General features: G+C 38.9%; 1 protein-coding gene across 1 annotated transcript in view; it reads left to right on the top strand.

Moving 5' to 3' along the window:
* The first annotated feature begins 9,220 nt into the window (after window positions 1–9,220).
* Window positions 9,221–25,251, top strand: part of abcc9 (ATP-binding cassette, sub-family C (CFTR/MRP), member 9) — a 78,669-nt gene continuing 62,638 nt past the window's right edge. Inside the window, exons 1-13 of the mRNA XM_030046103.1 lie at window positions 9,221–9,383; window positions 13,077–13,218; window positions 14,033–14,154; window positions 15,905–16,071; window positions 16,389–16,490; window positions 17,437–17,577; window positions 17,982–18,170; window positions 21,764–21,928; window positions 22,954–23,109; window positions 23,337–23,471; window positions 23,931–24,093; window positions 24,209–24,249; window positions 24,512–24,654. Coding sequence (XP_029901963.1) covers window positions 9,236–9,383; window positions 13,077–13,218; window positions 14,033–14,154; window positions 15,905–16,071; window positions 16,389–16,490; window positions 17,437–17,577; window positions 17,982–18,170; window positions 21,764–21,928; window positions 22,954–23,109; window positions 23,337–23,471; window positions 23,931–24,093; window positions 24,209–24,249; window positions 24,512–24,654 — 1,814 coding nt within the window. The 5' untranslated portion in view covers window positions 9,221–9,235. The remainder of the gene's footprint in view (window positions 9,384–13,076; window positions 13,219–14,032; window positions 14,155–15,904; window positions 16,072–16,388; window positions 16,491–17,436; window positions 17,578–17,981; window positions 18,171–21,763; window positions 21,929–22,953; window positions 23,110–23,336; window positions 23,472–23,930; window positions 24,094–24,208; window positions 24,250–24,511; window positions 24,655–25,251) is intronic.

Here is a 25,251-nt window from a genome sequence, read left to right as displayed (position 1 = left end):
TTTCTGCCAGAAATCCTTGGTTTATTGCAATGTAAAAGGTGGGTAAATAGTAGTTAACAGGCCACACATTCAAAATGACTAGTATGGTCCTTAGACTGGACATTGTCATGAGCAATGATATAATGTGCCATTATTCCCATTGCATTTGATTCATTAGTTTGGGACATTTGGGTGTAAATGATGTAATACAGGACGTGTACAGGAATATGTTCGTTTCCAGTAAATGGAGTGACTCGGGATGCTGATGAAGCTGATGATGCTGTGCTGAAAATTGGCCACTGAACTTTTTGTGGTCATCGGCCATCAGCTGCCAATCCCCCAGCCATTCCATTCTTTGCGGTTTTCATCTGAAAGACTAGAGGATTAGACATCTCAATAACAAAGCTTTAAATGACCAGTGATTTTGCATGTTTGGCGCAATATCAACTACTCCGATTTTGCTTTCCTTTGGTTTCCATTCATTCTACTATGATATGAAAATGAACTTTCAGAGACCTCAAACTTTCTTCACTTCAGTATTCCATCAGTATAATAAAGTCTTCCACATTAGTTTTCCTAAAAGCAGCAGCACTGTTGTGTTTTAATGGCTTGAAATTGGCCGAAGTGAAACGCTCCCTCTGGTGGAAAATAGTTCCCAGGGAAACATTTGCTTTACACAAAGAACGGTCAGTTCTGTGGTTTATGGATGTTGATGACTTTGTTAGATGCAGAAGAAGAAAATTATAAGGTGGCTGTTTCAACCAAACGTTACAATTTGAAAAGGGAGGGATTTTGATTATGTTTTGTGAAATCTTTAGTACCCCTGCATGACTTGCAAAATGGTTTATTGCAATTTACAATGTGGGTAAATAGTAGTAAACAGGCCACACATTCAAAATGACTAGCATGGTCCTTTAAAATGATGGTTGGTAAACCAGAGAAACCTTAAGCCACAACTAAAGTTTAACCAGTGGCTTTGCACCATGGTGAGGTAATGGAGATCAGCATTATGGCATATTGAATGGGAACTGAAAAATAAACTGAAATGAATGTGGTTAACATAGTGAGCTCCACACAGTGGTAAATGGTAAACAGGCAAACATTCAAAATCACTGGTATGATCCCTTAAGACAGGATGCACCTCTCAGTGCATTTGTCATTTTTATTATTATTATTATTTTTTGTTTATTTTGTTATCAACACTACCTAAGCTGTGTATGTTAGCTAGCTATCAAAAGTAACTCCAGACGTAACATTGTGCGAAACAGCAAAAATACATCATTTTGCTGTTTGTAGTTGTGGTCTTGGCCACAATGAGTAAAACAGTGCGACATGTCAGCCTCTGCCGCTGATCTGGACCAGGACGCCTGAACTACGAGTCTTCCTCGTGGGTATCAGGGTATTTTTCCTCTCTGTTTACCCCCCATTCATCCATCTATCCGGGTGTCACTGGGTCTTCCTGTGGGGACGGATCACAAGTGCTTCTTCCTCCACTGGTGTCACAGAGGTCAAAGGTTAAAGTTCAACAGCTGCCTGATTTTTAATTTTTTTTTCCTGTCTGTGTCTGTGCGTGCGTGCATAAACAGAGGAAGAGAGGGTGAGTGGGAGTGTTTGCAAGACCTTCAGGGAAATTAAGGGCTATGAGTATATGACACTATGTCTGTGTGTGTGTGTATAAGAGAAAGAGGTCAGCATTGTCCCTTGACGGTTTCTTGGGAAACACTGGTGGATGGGAATCTCCACACGCTGTCCCTAGCTGTCATGTAAACACACACACATTCACACACAAACAGAGCTGTGAAGGCTTATGCTGCTTGATCTTCCCCAGAGTTAAGACTGCACAAAAACCTCCTACACACCCTGTTTTCCATGCTACACACACACACACACACACGGCCTCTCAGCTGGGACACAGCAGCTAACTGAGTCCCAGGCTCTACATATGAGCTCTGTAACCTTTCTAAAAGGCAAGCCAAAGCTTAAATAATTACATTAATTAAGCTTAACATTAATTAAGGTTAGGTTCCATTCAAAGTCGAGGTGTTGTTCAGACTCTGCTACACTGAATTGAAACAGAACTATTATTAATGTCATTAGTAACACCTGTGTTCACCTGCTATTTTGTGTTTATATAACTAAAATTTATAATTGCAGTAAGCCAGTGCATCAAACTTGTGTAACCCAATATTCTGTCCTTTCCTGCACTTGCTCAGTTTTCAAATGTAGTTGCTCTACTGACTTTTCTCTGTCTTATTACGGTTTTATAGGAAGCTCCTCCTTGGCTGCGTAGCTTAAATTAAAAGGATTACAGTCAAAGATGACAAATGTTCATGCCTCTGTTGTGTTCTGCCTTTCTCTCCCTCTTTCTTGTACAAGATGTCCCTTTGGAATTCGGAGGGCATATTTTCTAGCAGATAAAAGCCGTGTGAGCAGCTGAGACGACGTAAATCCTGGAGAATCCTTTAATGCCATTATATTAACCATTTGCTAATTCAGCAAAACAAACTTGGTGTACAAATTGGTGGAAACTGGCTCGCTCTTCAAAAGGATTGTAGGAGGACACGTTAATTTGGATGAAGAGAGCGGAGTTCAAGATAAAATTAGATCAGGGATTCCTCATCTGCCTTTAGTAAACAGGACACTGTCACACAGCCTTTCAGAAGAGGATGAACGGAACAGGCACCATCTTTTTCAATGCATATCCTCCACGCTTAAGTGATAATTAGCCTATAGTAAACTAATCAGCTGAAACACCCAAAATGAGCTCCCCAGTGTTCGCATGTTGTTTCATTGGGCCAGTAATACAGTCACCTTCCACTCTGGCCAATCGGAGCAAAAAGTTATTCTAACTTCTCTGTCCCATAACAACCCTTTCCATAAAGTTACATTCTCTAAAGCAGGGGTTCTCAACACTTTTGGTATCAAGGACCCCAAAATTGATACGTATCAGGCCACAGACCTGTCTTTAATAAGATGTAATCTCAGAGATCCCATCAGATAATATTTAGTTATTCCATAACTATTTATACTGTTGATTAGCAGATTAACAGAGAAGAGTGAAACCTATGAGCTGAATTGTAATTGTTATACATTCTCTCACTGGGCTAACTTCTTGTCACTGAAATAATAATGAAATTAAAATATTCCTCATTTTCTTGGGGACCTCCTGGAACCCCTTCAAGGACTCCTGGGGGTCTCTGCACCCCAGTTTAGAACCATTGCTCTAAAGTTATGTTTTCCAAGCTTTTTCCCTTTAGTGCCTCCTAACTCATCCTTCATAAAAATGTCCACACCACCACTATCACCCTCTCATCTCATTGTTAACATCTCTCCACAAACATCGCCCCCCACTTGGCCTGCACTTTGCTCTCATTTCTTAGTGGGTTCTTTAAAATGGTTATTTTGGCTCATCTCACATCACTGGAGCTGAAAGACTTTGGCCTGCAGGTTAGGAGGCACACCTCCACACTGTTACAGGAAAACGATTCACAGCAAACTAGCTATTATCTGTTTTATTTGCAGTAATTATACTAGCATCTAAATATTATAATGTAGGCCAAATTATAAAGGCTATAGATGTTAAAATAGTATGTAAATACTACTTAAAATTAACTTAATTCTGCATGATAAAGTCCATGTGCAAACCTCTTTTTAGGAATACTTGCAATGTGCCAATTGGGTAATTAGTATATGAACAAAAAATAACCATAACATTAGGAAAATAAATAAATAAATAAGAGAGAAAGGGGAAGATAACCAGAAAAATTTCAAAATTCTAAGTCAAAAAAATGACAAGAAAACTATATTTATAGTTATTAAAATAAAGATATATTCAAATGTGAAGTCAGTGATGCTGGATCGACCTCAGAATTCTTGTGTTTAAATGCTCTTAAGGGCTTTCATAAGCATTTATGGAGGGGTGCAATTTCTGTCAGTGTACACACACGTAACCAGATTGTTGTCTTATTTTCTTTTCATATTTTGAACAGAGCTTTGATATAAGCTACATTTTGTGCACTAATTAAATCATTTTCACTTGATCATTTTATTGGAGCTCAGCGTTGTGATCCTGAGAGTGTACTTAGGCCTGTGGCTGAACAACTTCGACCTCCATTAACCCTGCCTGTCAGCCCTGACGTCCTGTTTGTTGATTAAATGACACGGGCCAGGCTTCGTTTGCAATTACTACTAACTAAAAACCATCTTTGTAAATGCAGAGCCAAAGCAGCTCTCTAGTGCTTATTCGGCTTTAATTTGACCTACATTCCCTCCATGTCGGCTACAATGCAGTTTATGAAATAACGGAGGAGAAAGGCGACCTCCAGTCTCTGTGAGCTGCTCTCGTGCTGGTCGCTCGGCAAACCAACGTCGTCTTTTTGAATGAAGGCACGCGACCTTGTAAGCCATGATGTGGATAGGCATTTACTCTGCTCTTGCTTCCAGCATGCATACCACAATTCCTTAAGGCGAAGGATAAGGACGCTGTGTTCAAACTTAACACCCTGCGACCCTTGCGTCGGTGGCCGGGTAAGTGTAAGGGGGAGCCTCTCCTATTTTATCCCCATTTCATTCACAGCCAAGCGATAGCATCCGCAGCCTGGTGCCACACCACGTCCTCATCTTACGCCTACACGTTCCCGCTTTCTCCTCTTGGGAAGAGAGCGTGACTTAAGCCAGACCCCGTTCAAAACTCTGGGAACCTCATGTCTCCTTGCCTCTCGTCACAGACCACACATAAAAATGTAATTCAGTACGCTCCATGAATTGTTATGGGTATATTTTTGATTTCGGCATGCATGCAATCCACCAAGCAACACTTCTTTTCAATAAAATCAAATATATTTGAATTGGTTCAGCTGCTCGCGCGCTGCAGCCCAGTACCGTGCCGTTTGATCGAAAAGGGATGCGAGCCGGTTGAAAACGGTCAAATTTCTTGAAGAGAAACTGCTGCTGGGTGGGGTTTATGTTTGCCGAATCGCAGTGGTAACTCTATTGGTCTATTTTAAGTATTGAATCGCATTGTATAAGCTAAGTACATTTGCTGCTTAGCAAGGCAATGTTGAACTCTCACATATTTACATTGGGATTTGGTGACGTCCTCACGAGAGCATCTTCCTTACACCTTGTGAAAGACACTGTACCCGAATTGATTTTATTATACCATTGGAAGCAAATACCTAATCTCTTTTCATCTAATCGACTAAAGGCCTAGCTACAACAAAGCCCAAGCATTTACAGCGTGTAATATTATTGAGGTGTTTTGCATTTCAGCATAGGGCCTGTATAAATCATCCAGGCGACGGCAGGGATTTGTATCGGCTAAGTGCGCTCAGTTCAAGGTCTCCCCTCCAACGCCTTTTACTGCCAGCATCTAGACACAGCAAGGCCATCTGTAATGTTTTATCCTCCTTTAGGCTACACAGTGAATGCATTTTTAATTAATTAATTAATTAATTAATTAATTTATTTATTTATTTAATACATATCTTTTTAATAATAGACTACATCAGTTTTCCTCTTTGGAAATGTCTTTTTTTTCCCTTTTGGATGCTCATACAGCCTAGGCTCTTTGTTAAACTATTCCAGTGTAAGATGAAATTTATTCAGTCATTATTCAGCTGGGCGGTTTGTTTTAAAATCTGAAGGACTTTCTGTTTCACTTAGGCTAAGCAACAGCTCGCAAAATTATAATAATCTGACACCCACGTGATTTTGATCGACAGTAGATCTGTCCTTTTCTTTTATGTTTTATTATTTGTTAATTTATTGGGTAAAGTTCTCGATGCGGATTGGTTTTACTCATTCGTATTCTTTTATTTGTGTAGTTTAAAAAAATCGCAAAGTGTGTGTGAGAATTTAAAGTTGCAGTTCAATCTAAAAACTAGTAAGCACATTGTGTCTGTGTTTGGCTGAAGTTTGGCATCATAAATCAAGTCTTACTAGTTATTCGGCCCAAGAGGTGAATCTTAAGCCCAAACAGAAACAAGTAGCACAAAATTATATCACGTACAGGTGTACACTACAAACGTCTTGTCAGTTCCAGCACATCAGCTGTTGAGTAAATCTATATGAAAGCACCAACCTACCTCTAAACTGGTTCAAGTTTAGAAACTTGATAGGACGAAACTTTGCGTCAGGTTAGCTACAATTAGACGCGATAGTACCGGAAGTAATGCAATACTACTTTCAAAATATAGGTATTTCCCCCATGACTTGAATGTTAAGATGAAACTTTAATTATCCACGTGGCGATAAAGAAGTCTACATATAATAAGGAAAATGTGGACCAGAAAATATAACATCAGGAGGGCGTTTTATGTAGAAAAATGTAATTGTACAGCATGAGTTAAAGTAATGGTAATAAAGGTGTGCAAAGTTAGGTCACATTTAGAAACAAAGTAATAGTACATGATATTGATCTGTCGTTTAGAATCAATCAATAACAGGAAATATGCTGTATAAAATGTTGATATTTACAGAAATGTTAATGAATGTGCAGTATGCCAATATGGGCACTTAAATGAGAGGAAGACTGAGACTCATAACAAAAATACATGAATTTTAGCATGTACAACAGGCCATACAGTAGGCTATAGGCTACAGTTTGGTGTTTGTGGAGCACGTGCCTATGCGTGTGTAAGATACACAAGAGGGCATCTTACATAGGCCAACAAGCCCATTAATAAATGCTACTAAATATACTAATTTTCAGCTACAGATATGTCCTGTTGCTCATCTCGGCACTTATTTTGAAACCGTATACTGGAAGTGTTGTACACTATTGCGTGTAACTTGACCTTGCTGTTATAGAGGCAGCGGTATGCGGGGCAGCTGATGTTCTCGCGGGGCTAAAAATAATCAGCGTTTTCTCTCTTACACTCTACTCTATATTTTGTTTCTTTTCCTCTCCGTCCCATCCCTCTGTCTGATCTCTGTTTTCTAAAATCCAGACATCAGGAATGAAACTGTGTCGATAAGGATTATCTTTTCTCCGAGGTAAGTGAATTTGATCTTCTCTGATTTTAGCCACGCTATAATAAACACTATCTTGGCTTGGTGAATGGGGCTGTATAGCAGGTGTTTTTAAAAGGCCGGAGGTTGGCTTAGCTGTTAGTTAGATATCGATTTTGTATTTGACATTTTTGACATTCTGCCAGGGTATTTAGTGTGACAATTGGCATTACGGCCCTATTAGGGCAGAGGGCAGAAGACCCCCCCCCCAGACCAAACTTCTGTCATACTAATGTATATCTTCATGTGGTCCATATGCTTAGACTATTATAGGCTTAGTATCTTAGTGATTATGCCAAGTCAAACACATTCAAAGGGAGTTTCAGATATATATGCAAAGATACAGCTTTGTACAAAAATGTAACAGGGGTTTCTTGCCCCTCATGCGGTGTGATGTTGACTTCACGTGCTGTCGGAAATATTGCCGTTTTGAACCACTCAGGCAACCTTCAAAGGGACACTGGGAATTTACCCAATACACTGAGTTAAATTTTTGAGTTGGCTGAGGGCCTAGCCAACAAAAATGTGTTTACAAATAAATTACATGCCTGATATTGCTGCTGCTTGACAAAGTAGCTCTGTGCTGCTTGATTTATAAGATGAAACAGCAAGCCAAAAGCTACTTTTGTCCCAGGGCCCAATTTTCTTATCCCAAGTAACTGAAATGAATTTGGCAGTTAGAGCTTATGTACATGAAAGCAGCCAGTGTGACATTGTGGCCAGTGTCATATTTCATACACAATTTACAGTTACACACAAAATCAGTTTTTACCTTTAAACATTATTACAACTTCAAACCCAAATACAATATCTTTGGTGCAAGTTTGTCAGTAGTCTGCAGCCCGATTACCATGAGGAGTGTGTGCATTCAAGTGTAAGAAATGTTTTTTTTTTTTTTTTTTTGTTAAAATGGGAAGATTGAAAAAGAAAACAACAACAACCATAAGGTGGCTGTTGTTAATTGTAAAGCAGGTGTCTTGGGTTTGTCTATTTCATTGTAGACCTTTCAAAAGTTGAAAAAATGGGGAAATATGCACTCTGAAAAAAAAAATCCTGTTTGATTGTCTCTACTTGGTTTGTGTTACATTCTTTTATTCAGGTTGGAAAATAAACATAAATAACAACATTTCACCCAAAGGCTTTGTCAGGTCATTGATAACACCTGTAGATGACATCTTTTCATAGAGTCAAGCATATTCCCCTCCCATACTCTAGGGGCAACAGCAGCAGTAAGTCAATTAGGATTTTCAAAACCTAAAAACAAAAGTTCACTTGGCCCACAAACATTCAATTTTTAAAATAAAATGTGTCAAAATGTAAGATTTTGTTACTCTTAGACTATATCTCTAAAATGCCTGCGGACGACTCAACTGTTTGCTGGAGGTTTAGTTTGTGGATGACGTTTCAGTGTCTTGTCTGCTGTAAAACATGAACACAAATGTGTTTTCACCAAATTGATGCATATCAAGTGTGAAAAATCAACAGAAAAGTTAAATCGTGTCTTAAGCTTCAGATGACTTTGAATGCTTGAAGACTTCCAAGTAGTTGCTTTCAAATGTAAAGTCTTTTCCAACCTTACTCACTGATGACATGAGCGCAGGCCAATGCCCCTGAAATGTTTCATTACCTCTCATGTTTGACTGTGTGTGGCTGTCTGTGTTAACTGCCACTAAAACGCTATTGACACTGACCTCAAACCACTACTATGAGAAACGAAATGTGAGACTGTATAAAATACTATAATACTCACTCAACAGACTCGCTGTTTTGTCACATGAGATAACTTTTGCCTTGACATAGACTATTACATAATCACCATTACTACAGGACTTGACTGCTGTGGATATTTGAAAGATGATACTGATAGCTGATATTTGGGGACAATATACAGTGTTTAAATTTCACCTTTTTCTGTTTGACAAATTGACAAAAGGTGTAAATATTCAGAGTGTATCCAAGAAATATCAGGCTGGAAAACTGTCTGAAACAACAGGACACTACAACTATCTTTTGAAATCCAAAGTTATGATTGTTGTAACTACACATATGCATACTTGTGTTAAACTTAAATCAGTCCAGATTGTAATAAATATATTATCAGTCAAACTGCATATCAGAGAAGGAAAACACCAGGTCAATACTGGCAAACAGACATACTGGACTCTCACTTATGTTTTCCTTTTTAAATCACCTATTTGTTTTTCCAGATTGACCCGAGGCTTCCGTGGCCCAGCTGGGTGGTGGCATGGCCTTGTCCTTCTGCGGCAACGACGCAACTGAAAAAGCCTACAGTGTTGAAGGGGGCGTGCTGAACAATGGCTGCTTCGTGGATGCTCTCAACCTGGTTCCCCATGTCTTCCTGCTCTTCATCACCTTCCCTATCCTCTTCATTGGTAGGTGAAGGACAAAGACACACATGCCCCAAGGGAATGAATGTGTATACAGCATATACTCTTGACCAGGAGTTAGTGGACGTGGAGATGTAATGATGAGGCACTGTTTTCCAGGGTGCTATGTATTAGTAAGTGCCTGTGCAGGTACACGCTGCCCAGTCTCTGTTGTGCATGTCCACTATCCAGGCAGATGTTTGAGTGTTACTGAAAGGCAGAGAAGATGGACAGTGTTTGTGTGCATCAGCAACATATGCTACATTCTGTTTGCATGCTTAAGCCTCTTTTTGCTTCACGTTTTCTGCTGGCCGTGTCCGAAATCACTGTATCTGTCATATGGGACAGCACTAATCTTCTGAGGATTATTTGGACCAGAGTCAGAGAACACTGAGAGTGCTTCACCCTTTGGCTGATTGTATTTGAATTACCCTGTCAAATTCATTCTGAATAATTATGAAGCAATCAGTTGTATCTGATATTATATTTAGGGACCGTGAATATTCAATCAGTTTTGCCTTTTGGCTGATAGTGGCTGATGAGTTTTTTATGCATAATGTTTAATATGATATTATATGATATTTTATTTTATATTATATTTTAATTCATTAGTTTAATCGATGATTTATTGGATTTGCATTGTTTTACTTTGGGAAATAATTAGTTATTTTTTACTTGGTTATGTCCCAAAGTAGTTCAAAGTGCTTTTGTGTGCAGCCAAGTGTGTGTTGTCATCATCTGTTAAAATGCAGTGTAAAAGTTTGTTTATTTTTTTATTTTTTGCAATTAGCAACATTTTGTCTGCGTGAGAACAAGAATGAAACAATACAAAAAAGTACCAACATTGTAATTTATGTAGGAAGTATCAGTTTATAAGTAATTTTGCATATATTTATTAAGTAACTAATAACAGATTAACAGTACTGAAAAATTAACATGTTTAATTTAAATGACTAAAATTAATTAATTAAGTTAATTAGTATTCGGAGAACTTTGAGGTCTACTTGCAGACCCACAGACTGTGTCTGTGGCTAGGCACAGCTTCCTGGCCTGGCCAGCTGAAATCAGTCTCCTGTTATCGAGATAAAACTTGAACTCTTCAGTCAGTTAATGTAATTGTAGCGTGCACTTCAAAACGAACCTTTTTTAAATTATGCTTTAAGGTAAACACTTGAATAATCTAAAAATACTCCCAAAACAATCCGTCTGTTACTTTATCTGTTTTACTGTGGGCCTCACAGTTTTAGAGGGAAGGAAGGATGGAAGAATGATGGAATGAGGGAATGATGGAGAGAAGGAAGGGTGAGAAAGAAGACAAAGGAAGGAGGAAAGGAAAGAAGCTAAATAAGTTGGAAAGATGATAAAGAGGGAGGAAGGAAGTGAAAAAGGCAGTTGTGGTAACTTTGTTACTGCTGTATTACTCTGTAGAGACTCTGACTTTGACTGGACATTAATTTGTGGTTGGTTATCTATGTGTGTGTGTGTGTGTGTGTGCGTGTGTGTGTGTGTGTGTGTGTGTGTGTGTGTGTGTGTGTGTGTGTGTGTTGATGTAGTTTATGGGAATGTCTCTGACCAGAAGCCCTAAGCCTGCTCCCTGAGGACTCACTAATTGATGCTTCCTGGCTCTAGTTTTTTTATGGATGCGTCCCCTGTGGCCCAAAGATGGCTCCGATCCACTTAGTTAAGAGGAGAAACAAACTTAATGAGAAACAATGTACGCTGTAAAAACAAGCCCTGTCATATTGGGATCCACTGGAAGACCAAACTCCTTTACACCCTGTATATGTGTTTGCAGAGGACATTATCCATGGCTAAATAGGTTTAAAACATGTCACCAATGTGTTTCCATAAAAATAATCTGCTGAAGATTACAGTGTTTTTTATATTTATATTAGTTTGACTGATATCTACAGTTTATCGATATACTGGCCTGATATCCTGTTCTTCTATTATAAAACCTGATCCAGTCCAGCCAGTCTTGTCCACCTCTGATATGATGGATTTGATGGAGTTTAACTGATTTTATACTCACTGAACTGATTTGTTGCAACATTTTGACTGGATTTTATAAATGTATACATCAATATGTTGATCAAACATTCCAAGAAACTGAATATTGGCACAAAATGTAGGCTTCAACCTAAAAATATTTTCTGATGTTAACAACCAAAGACCTCAGACATCAACTGAACCGTAGTAACAATTCTTGAACTTGGTTCTTCAGTATAAGGCTAAATTTCTCATTAGTGTTCTGTTCTATTCTGTTCTACTTTATCCTGTTCTTTTCTATTCTGTGTTAGAAATGACAGAAAGTTTCTTTTTCTAGCACCTTTCTTTTTCCCCTGTCTCCCTCATACAGTTGTCATAACACTGATTCTTGGGAATTTGGATAAAACAGGTTTTAATTTTGAAAAAAAAAAAAGTGAGTTAAATTACAAAATCTGAAGGTATATCATTATAGGCCAAGGTCTTGGCTGTTCAGCAATGTACCGGTGCAACCTCCTCATTTTGCATTTTTTTCATAAAATAGGCGTTTTCCCAGTTATTAGGCTACTTTGTTTTTGTCAATACCGTCACTGTAATGTTTTTTTTTTAATTTGAAAAACATATTTTTGTATTAAAAGAGACTAATACTTAAATAATTCAACAGCACCAAAGAAACATATTGTAAGCATATTCATTTAAAACAAATATAACTGCCTCTGACGGTGGTGACAGTGGCCTCATTACAACATACATTTCCAAAATTTTTACCACTCAAGTCAATGGCTTCTTGCTTAACAACTTTATTTAACTATTTGGTACAAAAAATAACAATCCTGAGCACTGTTATAAGGATTTTTCAGACTTTAGTCATCACCGTCAGACAGAAAACCTGACGGTGGTGACGTCTGACGGTGGTGACAAAAACCTGCTCTTTCACATGATAAGCATGAGTTGTTCACATTAGCCATCTTGTTTCCCCCTGCTGCTACCTACATCAGACCTCTTCTTAACAAGTATACATTGATTCCATAATCTAATCTAATATTTTTCATACAAGAATGACGGTGTTGACATGTTATTGTTGTGACAGTAGCAGTGTACAAAAATATGAAGAGATTTAAGAGAAAATAGCAAACTTCCAGGAGCCTGAGTGGTCTTGAAGCATGCAGTAGAGCTGAAGGTTTGAAAAGGGCTCCTCAGGAATGTAATTGACCTTGTTTTTTTTTTTTTTTTTTTTTTTTTTTTTTTTTAATAAATATCTGATGGTGGTGACGAATATGTGGGACACATTTTGAGCAACCACAAAATAATAGTAAATATTGTTCAAAACTCATCGTTTGTAGTTTTTAATACATATTATGATGTACTCTTTCATGTGGTAAAGATATTATTCCATGAAATTATTACTTATTGTTGTTTTAATCAAGTTGAAATGATTATCTCCTACCCAAGGACAACTGGTTTTGTAGGCCATGGGCCAACATATAATCATTAAATTAATAAAAATTAAAAATAAACCTATGAAAGAACCTTACAAATGTGCAAAGGACCCCCTGATTATGCCCTTGATTCTTTTTTATTCATTAAAATGTTGTAAATTTCCAGCAGAAATAGCATTTTTCTTAGTGGGACATGATTTATCCAAATTCCCAAGAATCAGTGATAGGTGTAAAGTTCAGATTAAATCTGTCTCTTCCCCTCTCTCTCTCACAGGTTGGGGTAGTCAGAGCTCCAAGGTCCAGATCCATCATAACACATGGCTTCATTTCCCCGGCCACAACCTGAGGTGGATTCTCACCTTCTCGCTGCTCTTTGTCCATGTCTGTGAATTTGCAGAGGGCATCGTCTCCAACGAGTAAGACAAAATACACAAACGTTTTTTGTGTCCAATTTTCTGGCCTTGACCCTGACAAATTGCTATTTGTCATTTCTGTGTGGTGTTTTTTTAAAATTGTCTCCAGCAAGTTAGGAGCTGGTGTGGAGTGCAGCTTTTGTGTCATAGGTACGGCTGCAAGAGTTTAAATGGTTTTATCGCTAATAAGTATAAGTGTATACTTTCTTTTATCAGTCAAAATCAGCTCGTACTGCTTATTCCAGTCTTTTTCAATAGAATATTCTTCCACTTGGGGCGCCCTGGTAGCTCACCTGGTAGAGCATGCACCACTTCTTAAGGCTGAGTCCCGACCACAGCTTGTGAATCCAAGTCCAGGCCCTTTGCTGCATGTCATCCCCTGTCTGTTCCCTGCCTTTCCAATCCCTCTCTACTATGACTGTCAAAAAAAACAGAAATGCCACAAAAAATCTTAAAAAAAAAAAATAATAATAATAATTCTTCCACTGACTCAGAAATATATGTTATTTTTATTTTAAAGGAATATGAAGTAATCTGTAACTTACATTGATCCCTCCTATCCCCTGGAACTATAATGGTCTATAATTGATAGAAACAAAAAAATCTCACTTTCACAGTGAAGACAAGTATGCTAGCTAATTACAGCGAAGATTTAGCAGAACCCGACCTGAGTCTGATATAAAAATGAAAGAATCAGAGCCAGAACTGACCTGAGCTGCTGGGCTTGAGTTCGGTTCCGTTGGCAGGCAGAAAATACAAGCTGTAGTTATATGTTATCTTTGTTTTAGTTTGTCCTGAAATCTCTCCTTTTCTCTAGGGTGATGAAGACTAATCACCTCCATCTGTTCATGCCAGCATTCATGGGTTTTATCGCAGCCACCACATCAGTGGTTTATTACCACAACATAGAGACGTCAAACTTCCCCAAACTTCTGCTTGGTAAGACACACCACTCCTCCAACTGAAGAAGAAACATACTTAATTTGCCCCAGCACCTAATAAGTAACTAATAACTAGGAAAAAGAGTTTTGTGTGTTCTGAGTATCTTATTTGTTGAACAGTCTAAAGCCTCTTGCAGATGCTAGTCCTAAGGATTCCTATGCATCTTTAAATGTGCTTTACACTGTATGTAACATTTGGAAACCAAAATTAAACTTTGGCAGAGTGTTGGATTGTATAGTTATCTGGACGTTATATGAGTCCATATGGTGGTGAAATATCCTTCTTACTTGCTCTGTGCTCCCATTGGCTGTTAATCCCATTGTATTTCTAATTGCATAGGTTCCAGGTTCCAAAACATAGTAATGATGCACCAGGATGAAACAACCTGATGGTGCTTTCACAAACAATTCTAATTACACAAAAAAGTTTAATATTGTTCTCGTCAACATTCTCATTTCATCACCGTAATTATATGCCTAAGTCAGACTAAGTGTACTGATTTATTGAGATTTATCTGCAGTGTTCAGCCCCTTCAAACATAGCAAATCTTCTGTTAGTAGAGGCATTACCTTAAATGAGTTGCACTTTAATGGAAATGTCCATAATGGCCTGGTGATAGTGGAAGCAGATGGTTTAAACAGCTATTATCTCCAGCTGAATTGTTTTGGTGCACCATAGAGCATGAGCAAACATGCTCATACTAATAATGCCTCAGTAATGACTGCAATAAAATGATGTCATGATATTTTAGTTCATAATAGGAACACAAGAGACCTAATGCTAATGCTAATATTAAAAAATGCATTACTTAAAAATGTTCAGAAGCCTTTGCCCTGTAAATAGTAATCAGAAGAAAAATCTTTGTGTGTATAGCTTACTATGTAAGCCACATTCATTTTAGTTTATTTCTCAGTTCCCATTCAATATCCAATATTGCTAATTTCCATTACTTCACCATGCACTGGTGCAAAGCGAATCTCTGTTTTATCAACCATCATTTTAAAGGACCATACCAGTGATTTTGAATGTTTAGCCCATTTACTACAATTTACCTACATTTTACATTGCGGCAAATCATTTTGCAAATCATGCAGGCTACTAAAGATTTCACAACATCTAATCAAAATACTTTTGAATTTTAAATATGAATTGTTGGTTGAAACATCCACCCTTATGATTAGTGGCTGATTACTTGCTGTGTAAAGCAAATGTTTCCCCAGTGGAGGGAGCGTTTCACTCCGCCCAATTTCAAGTCATCAAAACACAGTGGTGCTGCTGCTTTTAGGAAGACTAATGTGGGCAGCTTTATTACAGTGATGGAATATCATTGTGAAGAAAGTCTTTGAAGGTTTGTTTTCATATCATAGTGGAATGGATGGAAGCCAGTTGCTGGATAAAGGAAGTATACATTTTGTAGATATTACGCTCAACATACAAAATTGCTGGTATGGTTATTGAAGGTTCTCTTCATTTCACTTATCTGAAGGTCCTGATGATTTCTTTAATCCATGATCTACTGTACCCACTGAATAAAAAATATTCCACCTTGATCATCATCTTTGTGTTTTTTGCTTTCACCTTTATCTGCATTGGGAAGAATTTGATCAGCCCACCTGTTCCCTGCCTCTCATTCATGCAGGTTCACTTTTTCACCACTGAGCAGTACAACCTCAGTCCTCTGTTGTTGGTAGAGCAATACTTATTCCCTGCCCCAACTCTTTGTGTCTTTACTTCTTTTTCCACCTAGCACTGTTCATCTACTGGGTGCTGGCGTTCATCACTAAATCCATTAAGCTGTGGAAGTTTGCTGCGTTCAAGGTTGGACCCAAGCACCTGAGATTCTGTATCACAGCCCTGCTTGTGCTTCTGTATGGACTGCTGATGGCCGTAGAGATCAATGTCATAAGAGTTAGGGTAAGTCTGCATTTGTGCATTTGTATGACTTGCTCTGATTATTTGGAAACGTCCTAGGAGTTAGCTTTCACAAAACCACTTGGACAAATTTGATTTTGCACATCTGCAAAGATTCTTATAATTTTAGATTCATGAACTTATCTAAAGGGAAATATCTTTGTGTTTCAAGTCTGTCCTAGTAAAAAAATAGTTGATTTTGGCCTAACTTTATAGTGGTGTTTCCCTTTATTGTTGCATTGACTTGGTTGTTTATATTCTATTCAAATAGCATATATCTATCCTATTTGGATTAATTTTGTCTGGTTTTCTTCCCATAGAAATATGTGTTCTTTGCGAACCCTCAAAAGGTGAAGCCACCAGAGGATCTACAGGATCTGGGGGTTCGCTTCCTGCAGCCATTTGTCAACCTGCTCTCCAAGGTACACACACACACACACACACACACACACACACACACACTCTCTCTCTCACACTGGTTGATTTTTTTTTTTAAACAAATTTCTATTGCAAATATTTTTGTATTTCTTACTTTTCCTGCTCTATGTCTTTTACTTATGCTTAGATGTATTTTTTCCAGAGAATTTGAGCACATGCAACTGACCCAATTTCCCCTCAGGGGTCAAGTAAAATATCTCTGAATATATCTGAAAATATCACAGAATTTCACCTGTACAGAAATGATACCAAGAGCCACAAGTAATAACTTAGAAAGCACAGTCAATTGCTTTTCCCTTTTTTCCATATAAAATTATTCATGTTCTTTTGAATGGACATGTCTGCATTGTTCAGTACACGTAAAAGATTGGATCATCACCTGATCTTGACAACTATGTTTATAGGGGACATCAAAATAAGTAATATGTCCCTGATAAATTGTTGCCTCCAATTCTTGTTGCATATATTTAAGCATACACTATGATGAGCTAGAGTAGGACAGTAGTGGTGTTATCTTCCTCTCATTGTTACTGACTGCTGGATACTGGCTGGATGCTCCAAATGCTAACTGTTAGCCTCCTGCCACTGAGGTGGACTTCCCCCCAGCTAAAATTCTCAAAAATAACCATTAGCTTGAGTTTGGTGTGTTTACAGCCTGACACTCCAAAAAGAAAAAAAAAAAAAAAAAATAGAACTATTTTCTCGTGTGGTCTCAGCTTTCTGCATTCATGCTCAGTACGGTGGCTGGCAGGTGCCTGAAAGGTACTTGATATGTGTTGTAGAGGGGAGTAGAAGAAAAGAAGAAGCTAGCAACATTGCTTACCAGTTGTCTTTCAGTACTCCAGAGAAAGTTGTTATCGATGCCCCTCTAAGTAGCAGAGCACTGATATAAATGCATTTGTCTTTTGCGTGTCTGTGTCCGTCTCTAAGGCAACATATTGGTGGATGAATCCTCTGATAATTGGAGCCCATAAGAGACCTATAGAGCTGAAGAAGATTGGCAAACTGCCCATCGCCATGAGAGCCCTCACCAACTACCTGCGACTTAAGGATGCTTATGAGGACCAGAGGGTGAGCAAATGGATGACCTCGGCCTCACCCTAACATGACAAGACCAAAAGACCATTAATCCCAGGGACCCAGAATTATTACATTTATAGAAACAATAGATTCAATGCACAGTGATTTCTTTTTGAACTGAATTAAAAGTTAAATATCAACCAGTTAGTGTCATCCAACTGATGGCTAGGATGCACTGTGTTTGATTATATATTCACTTTATAACTGATCAGAACTGGGATTCTGTGGCAAGCTTATCACCTGAATTTCTTTCAGTGAGAATTTTTGTATTGGATTCCACAGATTTTGAATACGATATTGGCTAACTTCAATAAAAAAACAAATACTGGCATCCTACTATTTTTACTATCGACATTCTCCATTTTCTTTCCCTCATCAATCCTCATCTCATACAGACAGCTGAGGACCCAGATCGAGCCCCGTCCATCTGGCGCTCCATGTACCGAGCGTTTGGTCGTCCCATCCTGCTCAGCAGCACCTTCCGCTACCTGGCTGACCTGCTGGGCTTTGCCGGGCCGCTCTGTATCTCCGGCATCGTACAACACCTGAATAATACCAGTGACGCCAAGGATGACAAGAGCAAGGTGTGTGTCTATGAGTGAAATTAAGTCTGTGTGTGTGTGTGTGCATGTGTGTGTGTGTGTGTGTAATTTGTGTGTCCTAGGTGAGCAGTTGAGTTTTGTAGATAATTAATTTTCTAAGTCAAAGTACACTATGACTGATTAAAAGGAATCGGGCAAGGGAATAAATTAACCTCAGTTTGATCTTTTAGGATGTGATAGTGAAAGTAGCAAATATTTTTTGACACAAAAGTTATAAATAAAGTAAAGGTAGTACTACTGTCTGCTAGTACTTCTGACTGCTGTTACCACCAGTCTATACCAGGTTTTAATACCTATTCTGCGAGCACAAATGGTGACTTCAGTCCAGTTAAAGGACCACATGAGTGATTCTGCATGGTCAGGGTAATATCTATAAAATGTATGTACGTCACATTTTTGCTCGTCTTTCCCCAAAACAAGCAGTCACATTTTAAAGCGCCAATATTATGTTTCATTGGTGTCAGGCAGAGATGCAGACATCTCTGGATTACTCACTTCCTGATGTCACCAAGGCGTTGGTGTTAGCCATCATGTCAACACTATGTGTGTGTCTGTGTGAGAAAGAGAGAGGCTGCATGTCTAAGTGTCCTAGCCATTTTGTGTGTGACGTGATAATATGTCTCTAATCTCACAGTACACTAATGGTGCTGACATGACTCACACACACACACGCACGCACACACACACACACACACACACACACACACACACACACACACACACACACACGCGCGCGCATAGATACACACATAGCAACTTTTAGACAGTGACATTAGTAAAACAATTAACCCAGATAAATGTGGGACACTAAATGGTTTTGTGATGTGATGTGCTTATAGGAAACTCCTTACATGGCCATGGCACACAGGACTTAATATTCATCACAGTAACAGCAGTTATTTATTATGTCTTTACTTTTACATCTGTTCTATATTGCACGACATTAGTTTTTAACTGCTTATAAATTTCTGTAGTGACTACTGGGAGTGAACCAGGAACTGCAGAAATGACTGGATCTTTCCGGATATAGATAACAGGAGCCATAAACAGTAATTTGTGCAAAACTATTGCACAAATTGCACTTGGTAGTCATATGTAGGCTACATTTTAGTTTTGGAAAGTGACACTTGTAAAGTGATGTTAAAGCTTCTTTGAGTGGATTAAGGCAGCTATTTTTAAAAATCTGAGCTGGGGGGAAGTCCACCTCAATGGCAGGAGGCTAACAGTTAGCATTTGGAGCATCCAGCCAGTATCCAGCACTCAGTAACAATGAGAGGAAGATAGCACCACTACTGTCCTACAGAACAGCTTGAGGGGGAGTACCCCCTCAAGCTGTTCTGTAGGACAGTAGTATAATACATAATACACATAATACAATAATACACTTTTTTCAAAATGGGTGAACTATAAGTACTACATATACGATGCTAAAGCATTAAAGCCCTCACCTCAGAAGGTGAAACTGACACCAGTCTTCACATTGCATGGTGGCAAATTGTAAATTGATAACTAATTAGACTTTTTTTTAACATAGTCAAATTTAAAGGAAATAAATACATGCAGAAAATATTGACTGAAGTTTGATGCAGACCAAAAATATTGCCGTCAATATTGGCTGACAAAAAACAATATCCGTTAAACGTGACCTTTAACTACAACACAGAACAAACGCATTTGCCAGTGGCAATATAATGAATAGGGTAAACATTGGTGTAGCAGACACACAGAGAGAGAGAGCAGACTGTTTTATAATGACAGTCCATTTGGCGTGAGAACACACACTCTCAAGGCTATGCCAGCCTGTTCAGAAGGTTATAATGAAGAAGGAGATGGTAAGAGAGAGAGAGCAGACATTTTTGCAGTGACAAGAGATCTTTGCTCAGTCCATTTGGCTGGATGTTGTTATGGCTGCTCTGGACGTTGGGCAGATGTCAAGCCTGTGCCAACTTGCTAAAGTGGGTATAATGGGTAGCAAGAGAAAGAGAGCAGAGCAGGCCTACATTTCTGACTGACATGGAAAATTCCCCACTCACCTCACACTCGGTCAGTTTAATATTGAGGGACTGTCTGTGGAGCGTCAGACTGGGCTTTTTGATACTGCCCTGCTGGTGTGTGTGTGCCAGAGAATGTGTCTGTGTGATTTCATCATGCACAGTACCTGTCTGGGATTACAAATGTAGATGGATGTGGATTTGTACCATTTTAATGTGTGTGGATATATACATCACACACATTATTCAGACACGAAGTACTTTGTTCGTTTTTCTTCTTGTTTTGTGTCGTCTTCTTCGTCGTCTTCTTCTTCTCTCACATAAAAAAACACCTGTGCATCAGCAATAATAGTCCCCGGTAATTCACTTCCGTTTTGGCTTTTTTGTTTGCATCGTTGCTTTTTTTATTTGCAATGCAGCGTTTTCCTTTTTTATTTGCAGCTTTTTTTTTATATGCAGCATTTTTTTTATTTGCAGCATTTTTTTTATTTGCAGCGATTGTTGCTTTTTTTTATTTGCAACGCAGCGTTTTTCTTTTTTATTTGCACCGTTTTTTTTTATTTGCAGCATTTTTTTTTTTTATTTGCAGCGATGGCGGTTCTCGGCCACCGTACTAAACCCCTTATTTGGGGATTTAGCATTGCGCAAGAAGCGCTCCCCTGCAAAAGTTGCTATCTTGTGCACCTGCTGTTATCTGTAAAACACCTGCGCTACCCGCTATATTATGCATAGGCGTGTTTTGGGCGTTACGCCAGTTAAACCAATCAGTGTGCCAGGTGCCATTGCCTTTAAGCTGCGCTATCCTAAATCCGCAAACCGAAACCCGTGATGGAGAGAGGGAGATAGATTTTCTCAAGGGTTCAACTGAGGCTAAAGCAAGGTGGCTTTTTATATATATTTTATATATTATATTATAGGTGAGTTAATTCGGGAGGTGGAGCCGCATGTGCACGTCCACGTGTCCAAGTGGACGTGTCAAAAGGTTGTACTGATTGAGTAAAATCCCCGGGCCACACCACACAGACACAAGAGGCAGAGGTGGAACTATGTGTAAACTAATTCATTGACAAGGTAGATAGATAGGTCAAATAAAATATTAAAAATAAAAATATAGCACAGCTGCTGGCTTATGATACACCCTGGCATAAGTGTCCAATTAAAACAGTCTTTCCTCTAAACAGTCTATATGAGTAATATACTCAGTCCATTCCGGCGGCGTCCCGGTATCAGTCTGACCGCGTGCGTGGTGAGGCTCGGTCGGGGCGCGCATTGAAGCCGCCAGCTCTTGTAAACAGTCCTTAAAGTGTGTGCTCAAGATAGCAATTTTAGGGATAGCGCATAAAACACGCCCACGGACACACCTCCAGGCGCAAATAAAGGAGTCGGCATAATGGATAGCGGGTAGTGTGGGCGCAAGATAACGTTTAGGGATAGTGGAAGCTCCTAAGTAGTGGCAACGGGTAGCGGGTGGCACAAGATAGGGCCCATAATTATCAGTATAGTTAAATGATATATCAGTGTAACCCTACACTAATAAAGCAGAATTGCATTAAAAATATTTAATGTGTGTGTGTGTGTTCCTAGGACTTCTATTTTGGTGTGTACTTCATGTCCTCCACCGAGCTGCTGCAGAACGCCTCGGTCCTGGCTGTGCTTCTCTTCCTGGCCTTAGTCCTGCAGAGGACCTTCCTGCAGGCCTCTTACTACGTCACCATAGAGACGGGCATCAACCTGCGAGGAGCCCTGCTGGTGAGTGAAGGATCATGGGAAGTGCAGTTTTGGCTGCTCATCAGCATGAGCCATTAATCAGGTGTTGCTTTGAAAGTTTTTTGCTTATACATTAAAGGTGATTACAAAAGGGCATTTTTTTGGGGGTTGTAAACACTTATCAACCATTCGATATGAATAGCAGGTGAGCACAGGTGTAAGAAATAACATAAATTAAGGCTGTGTTCCATTTAAGTGCAGCAGAGTCTTTCCAGTGAGACAACATGAACAACAGCAGGAACCTAGCTCTGTTAGACCTGAATGGAACAGAAACTTCATTAACGTCTTTATCTTTTATTTCATGTCAAAATTACTGCTGTGAAAAAGGTTGACTGAGTGCAATGTTGACATGGATTAGTGGACAAATTGAGGCAGAACTGATAAAATTATTTCCATTCCCCTACATTAGGCAAATTAAATGTAAACAGTGCAGACTTTTCATTTCCACAGTGTGTTGAAATATGAACATCTTGTGAATTTTACAAAAATACAGGATGTTTTGTGAGATGAGCTAGTAAACTGACTGAGTTTTGTCAGGCACTCATGATTAGTCTAGCTGATCCTTTGTGGCTGTTAGGCTGTGATTACACAGGACACGCTTTTAAGCACAAATCTCCTCCAACATTATAGAATTAATCCTTATCTTCAATCACATGCTTAGCAATTGATAGCTTTCTCTCATTCAGTTTTATTTCCAAAAACACTATCCATTTTAGCTAGATAGATTTCAAATAAATGTCAGACTCCTTGCACTCTTTCTCTGTTTACAAGCAACACTCATAAGGATGCCTCAGGTTAGAACAGAAAAAAACTGTATCTTATGTGATTACAGCCTCAGGAGCTATAGCAGTGTCTACAGAAGCAGCAGTGCTTTGAACCAGGATCATTCACATACCTCGTTTCTGCAGTTCCAGTGAACTGAGTTGGCTGGTTTGCATCTCCCATTAGATGGAGGAAATTGCCAGATCTTAATTAAAAGTATTTACTGTGTTTGCCTTCTTTACTAGGCGATGATTTACAACAAAATCCTTCGTCTGTCCACCTCCAACATGTCCATGGGAGAGATGACTCTGGGACAGATCAACAACCTGGTGGCAATAGAGACCAACCAGCTAATGTGGTTCCTCTTCCTCTGCCCAAACCTCTGGGCTATGCCTGTACAGGTACCTATCTTGTCTGTTTACTCTTCACTGCAAAAAAAAAACAAAAAAAACTTGGTAATGCAGCATTCTCTTTTTCTTTCTTGGGTTTTTACACTTTATGGTTTAAGAAAAACTTTGAAGAAGAATTTAGTTAGCTTACTTTCTGTTCTGTCCGGTCTGTTCACTTTGCCTTTTCTTTCATTCTGTCTTGTGATGGCTGTTACGGTGTTTTTTCCCTGTGTGTTCAGATTGTGATGGGGGTCATCCTGCTGTATTATTTGCTGGGCTACAGTGCTTTGATAGGAGCTTCTGTCATAGTTCTGCTGGCACCAGTCCAATACCTCATTGCTACTAAGCTGGCAGACACACAAAAGAACACGCTGGTGAGTAACATATTTATGTTGTTATATATTGTAGCACTGCATGTTCCTTGTAGGAAGTTTTGGAGAAGTGAGTGACTGGTGTATTTATTTCTTAGACATAGGTCCACTCTTGGGTCCACTCTGGCACCAGCTGCAGTTTAAGACTGAACAGTGGGATCAGTTATTATTAGAAAATATAGAAAGTTGAAGGTGTGAAGGTTTAAATGAAACGCTACTGTACACTACACATGTAACTGAGTAATTTTTGTGAGATCAAATAAATGGTGAAATAAATACATTTAGAATAGGGTGCTTTCAGATGGAACAGGGTATTTGTGCTTAAAATGATTTCAAATTCTTTGCCCTCCCCAACATAGCTGAATGAATTTCTAATGACTCTTAGTCAATTGTCATTTTGCCTTTTAAAGTAAGGAACAGAATGATGAATCAATGGCCAAACAAACGGCTTTTCTCTTTCAGGACCACTCCACAGATCGTCTGAAGAAGACAACTGAGATCTTAAAGGGCATTAAGTTATTGAAGCTGTACGCCTGGGAGAATATCTTCTGTGACAGTGTAGAGGAGACCAGGGGCAAGGAGCTCACCAGCCTCAAGACCTTCGCTCTCTACACATCCATGTCGAGTAAGATAGAACCACTACATCAAGTACTACAAGATGTAATTTCAAATTAAGTGCTCTAGAACCTTTCAGAAGTCAAACTAACCACTTAACTTTTGTATCTCTTCTCTTCATGCAGTTTTCATGAATGCTGCAATTCCCATCGCTGCCGTACTTGCGGTAAGATATTTTGTGTCACAGTTGGACCTGGGAAGGCACTTCTGTAGTAGAACGATACGTTTTTTTCAGAAGTTTGTCACAATCTTTAAAATATTGAAATGTGTTAAGTGGTAACATTACAATGACTATAGTACCTAAGTCACTGGCCACAATGATGCTGTGGTCAGTTGAGTTGTATGTTAACTCTGAGTAGACATTGTGTAATACACTTGGAAATACTGAATGGATGGTAATATTTGTATTTTTTGTGCTGGTTTTTTAGACATTTGTGACCCATCACTTTATCAATGAGAGTGGTCCCAGTTCCTCTGAGGCCTTTGCAGCCCTGGCCTTGTTCCACATCCTGGTCACTCCTCTCTTCCTGCTCTCCACTGTGGTCCGGTTTGCTGTCAAGGCCCTTGTCAGGTGTGTGTGTGTGTGTGTGTGTGTGTGTGTGTGTGTGTGTGTGTGTGAGATGATTTCTGTCTTTTTACATCTTGCTCTATTACCACATCAGTGAGTGAGAGACAGATTGTGGCTTGAAAGAGTGCAAAAACTAAAAAACTTGAAATCAAATGCATCAAGTGCATTGGGATCATTCTGTTTCAGAAAAGTGGAGTGAGAATTTTTAATGAAATTGTTTTGAGTCAGTTTGTCACCCAGTTTATCATATAATATGTATAATATGTTGTACATTATATTTGTCTACCCAGGTTTTGTTGTATTTTTAGCTTTTTCTTTTGCATTTTCTCTTAATTCTATAGACAACTGTAAAATGTCTCACGTGTCCCACATGTGAATACAGTGTGAGTGTGTGTGTGTGTGTGTGTGTGTGTGTATGTGAAAATGAAAATTATTGGAGGGGCTAAGAGAGACTTTGAGAGAATATTTGAAATTATAGTGGACATTTGGATAAAAATGGTAAACTGGGAGGAGAATTTAGCTTTGCCTCACAAACCTATTGAGTTTTGTTAAAGTTGGGTCACACTGTGAGACACATAGTGAAGCTGTTTTTGTCAGGAC

The sequence above is a fragment of the Myripristis murdjan genome, chromosome 23 (genome assembly GCF_902150065.1).
Source record: "Myripristis murdjan chromosome 23, fMyrMur1.1, whole genome shotgun sequence".
NCBI classification, from domain to species: Eukaryota; Metazoa; Chordata; class Actinopteri; order Holocentriformes; family Holocentridae; genus Myripristis; species Myripristis murdjan.
The sequence above is the reverse complement of the archived record's forward strand: the minus strand, read 5'-3'. Positions and strand labels throughout refer to the sequence as shown.